This window comes from Salvelinus namaycush, chromosome 19, assembly GCF_016432855.1.
Source record: "Salvelinus namaycush isolate Seneca chromosome 19, SaNama_1.0, whole genome shotgun sequence".
Lineage (NCBI taxonomy): Eukaryota > Metazoa > Chordata > Actinopteri > Salmoniformes > Salmonidae > Salvelinus > Salvelinus namaycush.
In genome coordinates this window covers 14,403,594-14,415,969 of record NC_052325.1, presented here as the reverse complement: position 1 = coordinate 14,415,969, position 12,376 = coordinate 14,403,594, and the positions used below count along the sequence as shown (strand labels likewise).

Genomic DNA, 12,376 nt, shown 5'->3' with positions numbered 1-12,376 from the left:
GAGTGGTGGAATAGTGCCATTAAATGCCTGCATGTATCTGAGTGTGTAATAGGTTGTAAGCTGCTACGCCACTGCGCAACGATGGAGCTATCGTAGCGATGGAGATGACGCAAACCGACCCCGCTCCCCCCAAAAGTGTTCAAGACGAACATGGCGGCAATTTAACCCAGGTCCAAGATGACTGTGGCCATCGGAAGAAAAGATCCAAGGCATTCAACCCAGATACGAACCGGAAAAAATCAACTGGGGCACAATCAAACGGCTTTTGCTTTCTCATAATTGAATCCGGGAAACTGCAGCAGTAACGGCAACAGCATTGATAAGCTGGCCACAGCTGGTCTCTCTGCGCGCGAGCACCACCCCGGAGAGCAGAAGAGAGGGAGCGAGGCGCGAGGCATGCGGTTACAGAGAACGTGGTTTCCCCCCGGAGAGCCATGGAGAACGGGGATGCGGCAGCGCGAGGCTTAATCTGTGCGGGCGCGCTAATTGGATCGGAATAACACGCCGACGGCGTCGGGCGCGAGAGAGGAGAGCCCAGGACCGGCGGCGGCACGGCAGCCCACCGTTACCGAGGATAAATAACCAGAGTCCATCTCCCAAAGTCAATGAGTATAGTGGCAGAGGAGCCCCCGCGGTGGAGTCGGCCAGAGCTGCGCTTTTCCTAAAATATGACCAGGGGTGCTTGGATGTGTCGGAAGCAAGATGACGGCTTAAATATCTGGTTTGCACCCCGAGAGAACGAGAAGCCATTTACCGAGTCGGAGCGGGCCCAGAGATGGCGCCTATCGCTGGCCTCTCTTCTCTTCATCACCGTCCTGCTCTCTGATCACTTGTGGTTCTGCGCCGAGGCCAAACTGACGCGGACCCGAGACAAGCGGCAGGACAAGCGGCTCGCCTTTACGGACATGGTCGAGTACCCAAACTCCACTCACCACCACACCCCCTCCTCTGACCCCCATTCCCCCCACGGCCCCCTTGCCAGAAAGCCAGATGTTATTTTTATAGGGAATTCTACCAAACCTCTGTGGCGACTGGACACCTGTCACCCGGACAGCTTGTCCAAAGACTGCTTCACTTTCACGGACGCAGAGCCCGTGTGCCTGGGCCTCTCCGGGGGCGGGGAGAGGACGCAGTCGGCAGACTTGAATCTGAGCGATTTGTATCTTTCTTTTTGTAATTCCTACTCTCTTTTGGATTTGTTTAACGGGATTACAAGTCCGGACAATATAAACTGCAGCCTGGACGTGACTGAGGGTGACACGCTGGGATGCAGCGAGTGTGTCCGGGTTTACCAGCGCTTTGACCGGCAAGCTCAGGAGGACTACCGGGAGTTTGAGCTGTTGGTTGAGAAATATGAGACTGATGAATACTCGGTCAGGACATGTATGGAGGAATGCAAGGTAGGATGTGAATGGCTTGCACATATCAAAGCACTATAGGTAGGCTACTGTCTTTTTAGCCTATATAGGGGGCTTGGATTGATTGGGCTTGGATTGATTCCCAGTCGTCATGGTAACCGATATCTATCACGATGTGGGAATGATTTCAAAGCGTTTGTGAGACGCATCACCCCACTTGTCCTGCCTACAATGTATGCGTGCGTGCGTGCGTATGTTTGTGCGAGAACGAGCGAGCGTGGACGCGCACTTGTAGATTTTTGTGCAGGAGCTAATGTGTGATGATTGTGTCACATAGCCTACAGCAAAGAGAAAGAGTGAGAGAGAGTTTGAATCTAATAGGGTATTGAGTATAACTGGCATGTACTGTGTTACTTCAAAGGCTGCAGCCACAGAATCACAAGCCTAAACTAAAAAGGAAGCATCTTAATACAAAAATAGGTTGTGCCCCTGATTAGGTTCTCTCCTCAGATATAATCTTTGCATCACAATCGGTGTCAAAACCCAAGGGATTGGTTCTCCAACTAACCAGAGAGAGAGCGAGAGAGGTGCTCTCTATGGTTCTGAAAGCATCAGACCTAGAGCTCGACCTCCCAACTCTCTCTCTCTCTCTCTCTCTCTCTCTCCCTCTCTCTCTCTCTCTCTCTCTCTCTCTCTCTCTCTCTGTGTGTTTGTGTTAGGGGGATGTAGCCTTATAGGTCTGTATCTTCACCGCTGTTGAGAAAAGCAAGGCCTCGGCAGTGTGGTGATGTGATCATCTGTTACCGTGTTGGAGGCTATCAGAGGAGAGGGTGTACTAGAGGGGAAGGCCTAGTGCCTAGCTCAGCCAGAGCTCGGAGGTGCTAGCATTTCAATAACATTAATAGCGTACCAGTGATTTCTGTACCTAATCCACCGGAAGGCTTTTTCATTGTACCTGGTTTGTTGTTGTACCGATGACATATCTCTCTGTAGCATAGAGCAGTACACCGCTGCCTCAGTTGGTCAACACACGTCAACAAACGGGTCTTTCAGAGGGATGATGCAGATTGTTTCAAGTTGTGTTGTGGGCTCAGCATGACTGAAACTAACAGGTTTTGCTAATATTGCACCAACACGGAACACCAATCTTTCACACACACACACACACACACACACACACACACACACACACACACACACACACACACACACACACACACACACACACACACACACACACACACATATTTAATCGCAGGTGTCACTGGCAATGTATTGTAGCCCCAAATGTTATGTGCAGTCATGGTTGTGCAGTCATGTTGCAGAAAACAGCAATGCTACACAGGTTAGAGACATTGGCTAGATTACACTTGTTATTTTTCCATTTGTTGTGCAGTAGACTGTTACGGGCTGCTCTCTCTCTCTCTCTCTCTCTCTCTCTCTCTCTCTCTCTCTCTCTCTCTCTCTCTCTCTCTCTCTCTCTCTCTCTCTCTCTCTCTCTCTCTGTGGTGGTCTCGGTCTCAGCTGTGTGTCACTGGTCCTCCTGAGGTGTGTTCTCTGTCCATGGTCCTGAAATATATAGAACCACGCCATATAAAACCATGCGAGGCCTCTGGTTAAAATCCTCCTGAAATAAGCAGCAACCATCAGTGTTCCTCCTTCAGCTGATCATACTGGAATCAGAAACCCCAATCTATAATCATTCAGTCTATGCCTAGCATTGCAAGTATGCTTATCTCAGTCCGTCTAATGTCAGGATATGAGGTCTGTGTGTAAAAGCTTCATGGCCAGTGTGATTTTCTGTCAGCAGTAGTAATGGAGTTGACCTTGGCTGGTAGATCTGCTGTCCCAGATGTGCTAGGGATATGGGGGTGGAATGAGTGGGAAGAGAGAGAGAAAGAGAGAGAGAGAGAGAGAGAGAGAGAGAGAGGGAAAGAGAGAGAGAGAGTGTGCATGTGTGAGTGAATGAATGTGTTCTGTGGGTATTAGCTAATTGAAGTTTATTGTTTTAAAAGGCTAGTTGATCATTAGAAAACCCTTTTGCAATTATGTTAGCACAGCTGAAAATGGTTGTTCTGATTAAATAAGCAATACAACTGGCCTTCTTTAGACTAGTTCAGTATCTGGAGCATCAGCATTTGTGGGTTCGATAACAGGCTCAAAATAGCCAGAAACAAAAACTTCATCTGAAACTCGTCAGTCTATTCTTGTTCTAAGAAATGAAGGCTGTTCCATGCTAGAAATTGCCAAGAAACTGAAGATCTCTTACAACGCTGTGTACTACTCCCTTCACAGAACAGCACAAACTGTCTCTAATCAGAATAGAAAGAGGAGTGGGAGGCCCCGGTGCACAACTGAGCAAGAGGACAAGAACATTAGAGTGTCTAGTTTGAGAAACAGACGGATCACAAGTCTTCAACTTCATTAAATAGTACCCGTAAAACACCAGTCTCAACATCAACAGTAAAGAGGCGAATCCGGGATGCTGGCCTTGTAGGCAGAGTTCCTCTGTCCAGTGTCTGTGTTCTTTTGCCCATCTTAATCTTTTATTTTTATTGGCAAGTCTGAGATATGGATTTTTCTTTGCAACTCTGCCTAGAAGGCCAGCATCCCGGAGTCGCCTTTTCTCTGATGACGTTGAGACTGGTGTTTTGCGGGTACTATTTAATGAAGCTGCCAGTTGAAGACTTGTGAGGCTTCTGTTTCTCAAACTAGACACTAATGTACTTGTCCTCTTGCTCAGTTGTGCACCGGGGCCTCCCACTCCTCTTTCTATTCTGATTAGAGACAGTTTGTGCTGTTCTGTGAAGGGAGTAGTACACAACGTTGTATGAGATCTTCAGTTTCTTGGCAATTTCTCGCATGGAATAGCCTTCATTTCTCAGGACAAGAATAGACTGACAAGTTTCAGATGAAAGTTCTTTGCTTCTGGCCATTTTGAGCCTGTAATTGAACCCACAAATGCTGATGTTCCAGATACTCAACTAGACTAAAGAAGGCCAGTTTTACTGCTTCTTTAATCAGAACAACAGTTTTCAGCTGTGCTAACATAATTGCAAAATGGTTTTCTAATGATTAGTTAGCAGTTTAAAATGATAAACTTGGATTAGCTAACACTATGTGCCATTGGAACACAGGAGTGATGGTTGCTGATAATGGGACTCTGTACGCCTATGTAGATATTCCATAAAAAATCAGCAGTTTCCAGCTACAATAGTCACTTACAACATTAACAATGTCTGCACTGTATTTCTGATCCATGTTATGTTATTTTAATGGTTCAAAAATGTGCTTTTCTTTAAAAAACAAGGACATTTCTAAGTGACCCCAAACTTTTGAACAGTAGTGTGTTACATAACAGATACATAACATATCTCCTCCCCTTTTTGTCACATAATCAGTGTTGAGCATGCTAGCTGCCGCTATGCTCCCTGATAATGCAATAAGGGCCATGCAGGCAGCAGGCACTGGGACCAGTGCAGCCTCTTACCCTCTTAGCCACATCTGAATTGCTAATGGACTCCTGTGTTAGTGTGACCTTTAGACAAGCACAGCACTCTAAGCCTGAATCACATACTGTCACCGCCTAGAGAACCCACTCCACTAAGTTGGACAAACAGCAGAATTAGCCAAACGGATATTATCCTCTCTTTTCTTCTCCGCCCTCCTTTCTCTTTCCGAGGCCCTTTGCCCTGAGCGATATCCGGTATGGGTGAGAATAGAGGGGTTAATAGGGCAGGACAGGGGAGGGAGAGAGCTGAGGTAAGGGGTAGCTAATGTATTGTTCAATGTCCCTCCTGTAGTTGTTGAATATAGTTTAGAGAGAATGAAAGAGAGAGAGAGAGCGAGAGAGAAAAAGAGAGAGAGTGAGATAGAAAGAGAGAGAGAGACAGAGAGAGAGAGATGTAATAGGCCTACAGGCCCTGCGTCAGGAGAGCCAATAAGAGGCGATGGTTACTCTGACCACTAATCTTCTCTCTCACACACTGGCAGCTAGTGAGTATCAGGTGTCAAAGGGCTGCTTTTGTGTTCCGCTGGGTGCTCTATGTGGCACAACAAACACACACACACAATGTGTTAGTGGCTGTGTGTGTGAGTTTTACCATATTACATTCAGGCATACTTTTTCCCTCTCTCTCTCTTTCCGTCCTGTCCATGTGTGATCTTTACAACCTTTGATCTCTGTGTGAACCTGGCTCATCACATACCAGATAGCGTCTCAGTCTGTTTGTCCGTGTCTCTGTGTGTGTGTTTTCATAATGTGCATAACAAATAGCGCACACACACACACACACACACACACACACACACACACACACACACACACACACACACACACACACACACACACACACACACACACACACACACACACACACGCAGAGCCCAGTGTTTCCTGCAGGTCCATGCCTGCCTCTCTCTTCCGGTGTAATTTAATTTGCACTTGCATAATTCTCCTCCTCTCAGATGACCATGTCTCGAGGGTTCTGTCTGTCTCAACATGCTGATCTCCTCTGTCTGCCTGCCTGTGTGCGTGTGTGTGTGTGTGTGTGTGTGTGTGTGTGTGAGTGAGTAAGGGCAGTGTACCCACAGCGGCCAGGGTTTCTCAGAGAAGTAATCTTTGTAATCAGCAGTATCTGTCGCTACATCATCCCCTCCCTCTCCCTCTCTCTCTCCCTCCACTCTCTTTCCTCTTCCCTCTGTCCTCATCTGTCGCCCTCTCAGGAAATCTGCGTGTGTTGAGCTCTTTCTTCCTGCCGGAGAGTGATAGATACTGATCTGGGTTAAGGTCTTTTTCCTTCGCTTCAATTACAGGCCTGTCCTCACAGGGCCAACTGCCTCCTTCTCCACCCCTGCTGCTGCTGCCCACCATCTCATTCACTCTTTCTCTACAATTCTCAACCCATCTCTCTCATAAGCCTTTCCTCTCTCATTCACTCTTTCTCTCCAATTCTCAAACCATCTCTCTCATAAGCCTTTCCTCTCTCATTCACTCTTTCTCTCCAATTCTCAACCCATCTCTCTCATAAGCCTTTCCTCTCTCATTCATTTCTCTCATTCCCTCCACTTGTATTGTCTTGAACTTCCATTCTGTGTCACTCACTTTCAGTTTCCCATTCCCTCTCTTCCACCTTTCTTTTCTTCTGTCCTTTTCTCTGGGACCGTGTCTCTCTCTTTTTTTTGCCTTTGCTGAATTCATGTTATCATGTCTTTTGCCCACTTGATGAGGTTTCATAGTAAAATGAATATATTTGGAAGTAATTTCTCTTCAAATTCAGCTCTTGGAAAAAACAGGCGCAACGACAAGGCTTTTCCAGAAGGAGGGATGTTTATACTGTATGTTATGTCAGTTGTCAAGGTGATTCTGACCGTTTTCAGCTGGTAAACATGTCATTTCCTACAGTTCAGATTATAATGCATTAATGTACATAATATAGAGGGAACCTCTGAATGTCACACAGTTCACTCACTGTTGGATAATATCAGTACACATATACAGCATGCCCCCTGTAATTTCTTCCCTCCCTCCCTCCCTCCCTCTCTTCCCTCCCTCCCTCTCTCTGATGGTGGCTTTGGGTAAAATTCAATTAAAGTTATGTGCGTTTTCTCCCAGCAGCAGCAGCTAGCAACAGGCCTAAGGAAACAGGGAAACTCCCCTCCATATGAGCTGACACTGTTTGTTTCTCCCCAGGCACACAGATAAGGAAATGTGTCTCTTAGACAAGTGCTCTATCTCTGCCTCCACTCCCATGGAAACGCGTCTTTCCACAGACACAATGTTTCTCTCCCTCTCCACCTGCGTTCTCAGACCTAGTCCAGGAGAAACCTGTCAATATCCCACCTCGCTTCTTGACTTTCTGTCAATATTCCAGTTTATTCCTGTTTTCTTTCCCACAGCTATAATTGACTACTGCTATGTGTGTGTGTGTGTGTGTGTGTGTGTGTGTGTGTGTGTGTTTGTGTACGTACGTACGTGTCGCACCCAGGAAGTAGCTCCATTTACCAGGCCATTCAGTGCAGCACAGAGCACAGCTTTGCAGCTAATGATATAATGGTCTGCTGTGTGAATTTCTTATTGCAACCAATCAGATCTATGACTGGAGCTCCAATAAATTATTCACATTGTTTGTGCGTTTATATTATGTGTGTGTGCTTTTTAAAATTATGTTTATGTGTGAGAGGAAGGGGGTGTAAATGGTTTTGTGTGTATGTAACAGCGTTGCTTTCGTCCCTCATCCTGGGCTCGAACCAGGGACCCTCTGCACACGTCAACAACAGTCACCCACGAAGCATCGTCACCTAACGCACCACAAAAGCTGCGGCCCTTGCAGAGCATGGGAAACAACTACTTCAAGGTCTCAGAACTAGTGAAACGCCCTTAGAGTGCTCCGCTAACTATCTAGCCATTTCACACTGGTCGCACGTAGCTGTACAGTATGTATGCTTTCTTTTGTTCGGGGAGAGTGAAAGGGAGCGAGAGAAACACATACACTTTGCTTAATGATTCCTAAACTCTCCGTTTATCTCTCTGTTTGTATTTCTGCATGCCTATTGCTCGCAGCATCTCTCTCTCTCTCTCTCTCTCTCTCTCTCTCTCTCTCTCTCTCTCTCTCTCTCTCTCTCTCTCTCTCTCTCTCTCTCTCTCTCTCTCTCTCTCTCTCTCTCTCTCTCTCTCTCTCTCTCTCTCTCTCTCTCTCTCTCTCTCTCTCTCTCTCTCTCTCTCTCTCTCACTCAGTGCTTCAGGCTTCTCTCTAGTGCAGGGGAGCCCAGTTATCAGATGAGTTCAACAGTAATGCCTGCTAGTAGCTAATTAACGACTCAGGGAGACAAAGCTTGCAGAAGGCTTCTGGAGAAACTGTACAGAGCTACCCCGTGAAATCATGGTGACCCCTGACCTGCCTGGCCGTCATGATGGGAAGGAAGGTGAAATAGCACCATAACACACAGCAGGAGAGCAGAGTTACTGCAAAATAGAGGAATCACACAGTGAATATGGAAGTCGATATCAATTTTGTTCCTGGTTGATTTGCTTTCTTACTACACAGGAAGCCTTGTTTGTTGTGTTGTATTCTCTATCATCTAAAAATATCCATACTTCAAAGCGGTGCCTGCAGTTCTACAGCCTCCCCTTTATGATTCATAGCATCAACTTCCCCCCATGGTCCTACTGTAGTTCTTACCATTATTTTCTTCTTGTGGCTATCAACCTAGGTTAGCTTTTGTTGGGTTAATGCAGTGCAGTGGCATATTACAAATTACTTTTTATACAAGTGAAATCTAATAAGATTGAATTGAACTAAGCATACAGTTGAAGTCGGAAGTTTACATAAACCTTAGCCAATTACATTTAAACTCAGTTTTTCACAATTCCTGACATTTAATCCGAGTAAAAATTCCCTGTCTTAGGTCAGTTAGGATCAACACTTTATTTTAAGAATGTGAAATGTAAGAATAATAGTAGAGCTAATTATTTATTTCAGCTTTTATTTCTTTCATCACATTCCCAGTGGGTCAGAGGTTTACATACACTCAATTAGTATTTAGTAGCATTGCCTTTAAATTGTTTAACTTGGGTCAAACGTTTCAGGTAGCCTTCCACAAGCTTCCCACAATATGTTGGGTGAATTTTGGCCCATTCCTCCTGACAGAGCTGGTGTAACTGAGTCAGATTTGTAGGCCTCCTTGCTCGCACACGCTTTTTCAGTTCTGCCCACAACATTTTCTATAGGATTGAGGGCAGGGCTTTGTGATGGCCACTCCAATACCTTGACTTTGACCTTAAGCCATTTTGCCACAACTTTGGAAGTATGTTTAGGCTCATTGTCCATTTGGAAGACCCCTTTGAGATGTTGCTTCAGTATATCCACATAATTTTCCTGCTTCATGATGCCATCTATTTTGTGAAGTGCACCAGTCCCTCCTGCAGCAAAGCACCCCCACAACATGATGCTGCCACCCCTGTGCTTCACGGTTGGGATGGTGTTCTTCGGCTTGCAAGTCTCCCTCTTTTTCCTCCAAACATAACGATGATCATTATGGCCAAACAGTTCTATTTTTGTTTCATCAGACCAGAGGGCATTTCTCCAAAAAGTATGATCGATTTGTACTTTTTCCACCGAAGTACGTTCATCTGTACGAGACGGAACGTGTCTCCTTCCTGAGCGGTATGATGGCTGTCCCATGGTGTTTATACTTGCGTACTATTGTTTGTACAGATGAACGTGGTACCTTCAGGCACCACACTGCCAGGTCTCTGACCTCCTGCCAATAGGCTGTCTCATCGTTGTCGGTGATCAGGCCTACCACCATTGTGTTGTCAGCAAACTTAATGATGGTGTTGGAGTTGTGCTTGGCCAAGTATTTGTGGGTGAACAGGGAGTACAGGAGGGCCCTGTGTGTTGAGGGACAGCGTGGGAGATGCGTTGTTGCCTACTCTTACCACCTGGGGGTGGCCCGTCAGGAAATTCAGGATCCAGTTGCAGAGGGAGGTGTTTAGTCCCATGGTCCTTAGCTTAGTGATGAGCTTTGTGGGCACTATGGTGTTGCAAGCTGAGCTGTTGTCAATGAAAAGCATTCTCACAAAGGTGTTCTTTTTGTCCAGGTGGGAAAGGGCAGTGTGTAGTGCGATTGAGATTGCGTCATCTGTGGATCTGTTGGGGTAGGTATGCAAATTGGAGTTGGTCTAGGGTTTCCGGGATGATGGTGTTGATGTGAGCCATGACCAGTCTTTCAAATCAATTAATGGCTAGCGATGTGAGTGCTACGGGGCAGTAGTCATTTAGGCAGGTTACCTTTGCTTTCTAGGACACAGGGACTATGGTGGTCTACTTTAAACATGTAGGTATTACAGACTCGGTCAGGGAGAGGTTGAAAATGTCAGTGAAGACATGGTACAGGTGTCTTCACACCGGACAGAAATCTTGTTGTTAGTTATTTTGGTCATATTGCTACAGACGTGACCCCGCCATTAAATATTTTTGCATAGTTGCTATGCAAAAGGTCTGGCCGTCCGCTCTAAGCAAAATGGTTGCTATGCAGGCTGAGTAACTTTTTTGTCACTTGCTAGTTTGCTAGCCAACTTCAGCTAACTCAGTCAGGTCAAACATTGAACCTGAAAGGACAGTGCACTTGCTGCATTTTCATTTGTTAGAGTTTTCTTTCTATTTACATTTACATGGAAATGGCCATAAGGATGTTGATGCGTTGTCTCGTCTCGTCTGGGCACAGTTCACTCTATGTATGGTACACAGATGGAAATTCTATATTGAAACATTGCTTCCAAGGTCGGACAGGCAGACATCGAGGCTTATATTAACCTCCTCTCTACCAAACTAAATGCTAGGCTGGAAGCGAGGGGAAATCATGTGCTAGTTGAGTACAAGAGATGATTTAGCAACATGAACATGCTATTCTTATAGGAGGCACAGTGATCCCTTTCAGATGGAACCGTTAGCAGGCATATTGTGTCTGTGACGGCCAATACAGCATGGCTAGGAATTCTGCTAGTCCAATCAGCATGCAGGATGCAAGCAACCAGTTTTATTATAAATTATTATTATAAATTTTATGCAGCTCAAATATAAATATAATATATGTTTCTAAGCTAATCCAATCTGTTACTAGCACACGTTACGGAAATGGTTGTTCCAGTTTAGATGCTTTAGGTAGTCTCATATCTTAGTCTTCCCAACCTGGAAGTCATTCTGAATGCAAATTGAACACAAATGGAAAATGTTGGATATCCCCACTCTGGTTGGATTCCAATAGGAATTACACATCACTTTACATCCAGAATAATGTGACTTGCAGGCCTAATTTTGCCTGTAAACCATGATTTTCAGCCCACAGTATTAGGGTTAAACTAGGCCCTCAAAGGTCTTTATGTAATATGTGTTGTATTGTGTTAAATAATTTTATTTGAATGATGACATATTCAGTTAGGATCTCACTTGTTTCACCGGACTGATGACACGCTCTTCAGAGCGAGTGCGGGGAGCCGGCACAGGACGTGCCGGGCTGGGGAGGCGCACTGGAGGCCTCGTGCGTGGAGCCGGCACAGGTGGCACCGGACTGATGACACGCTCTTCAGGGCGAGTGTCGGGGAGCCGGCACAGAACGTATCGGGCTGGGTAGGCGCACTGGAGGCCTGGTGCGTGGAGCCGGCACAGGTTTCACTGGACTGATGACACGCTCTTCAGGGCGAGTGCGGGGAGCCGGCACAGGACGTACCGGGCTGGGAAGGTGCACTGGAGGCCTGGTGCGTGGAGCCGGCACAGGTAGCACCGGACTGATGACACGCTCTTCAGGGCGAGTGTCGGGGAGCCGGCACAGGACGTATCGGGCTGGGGAGGCGCACTGGAGGCCTGGTGCGTGGAGCCAGCACAGGTGGCACCGGACTGATGACACGCTCTTCAGGGCACGTGCGGTGCAAAATACACCTAACCAACATCTCTCTCCGATCTCCCTCCTCCAACTGCTCCATCGACTCCCAGACGGTCTCTGGCTCTCTCCTCGACTCGGCCGACCGCCCCCTTGTGCCCCCCCCCCCCCCAAAAAAAAAATCTTGGGGTTGCCCTTGGGCTCTTTGTGGCCTCTGACCCCGGCGTCGTCGCTGTCCTCCTATACTCCTTGGCGTCTCCCGCCAAGGAAGGGTCTCGCATCCACCTAATATTTCCTCCCATGTCCAGCTCTCCTTTACCTCCTGGGCACGCTGCTTGGTTCTTACTTGGTGGGATATTCTGTCATGATCGTTATATAAATAAGTGGACCATAGTGAACCTCTAAACAACAACAAAGATTAACAAACGTGCAAATACGTAGCGCACATAGGCACTAACTCTAAACAATATCCCACATCGCAGGTGGGAAAAGGAACACACTAAGTATGATCCCCAATTAGAGGCAACGATATTCAGCTGCCTCCAATTGGGAACCATACTCACACACCAACATAGAACTAAAATAACTAGAAAAAAATCCCTTGTCACGCTTTGACCTATTACACCATAGAGAACCCT

At 46.6% G+C, this 12,376-nt stretch overlaps 1 protein-coding gene across 1 annotated transcript in view; it reads left to right on the top strand.

Moving 5' to 3' along the window:
• Positions 1 to 686: 686 nt before the first annotated feature.
• Positions 687 to 12,376, top strand: part of LOC120063904 (transmembrane protein FAM155A-like) — a 172,280-nt gene continuing 160,590 nt past the window's right edge. The window contains exon 1 of the mRNA XM_039014217.1: positions 687 to 1,400. Coding sequence (XP_038870145.1) covers positions 687 to 1,400 — 714 coding nt within the window. The remainder of the gene's footprint in view (positions 1,401 to 12,376) is intronic.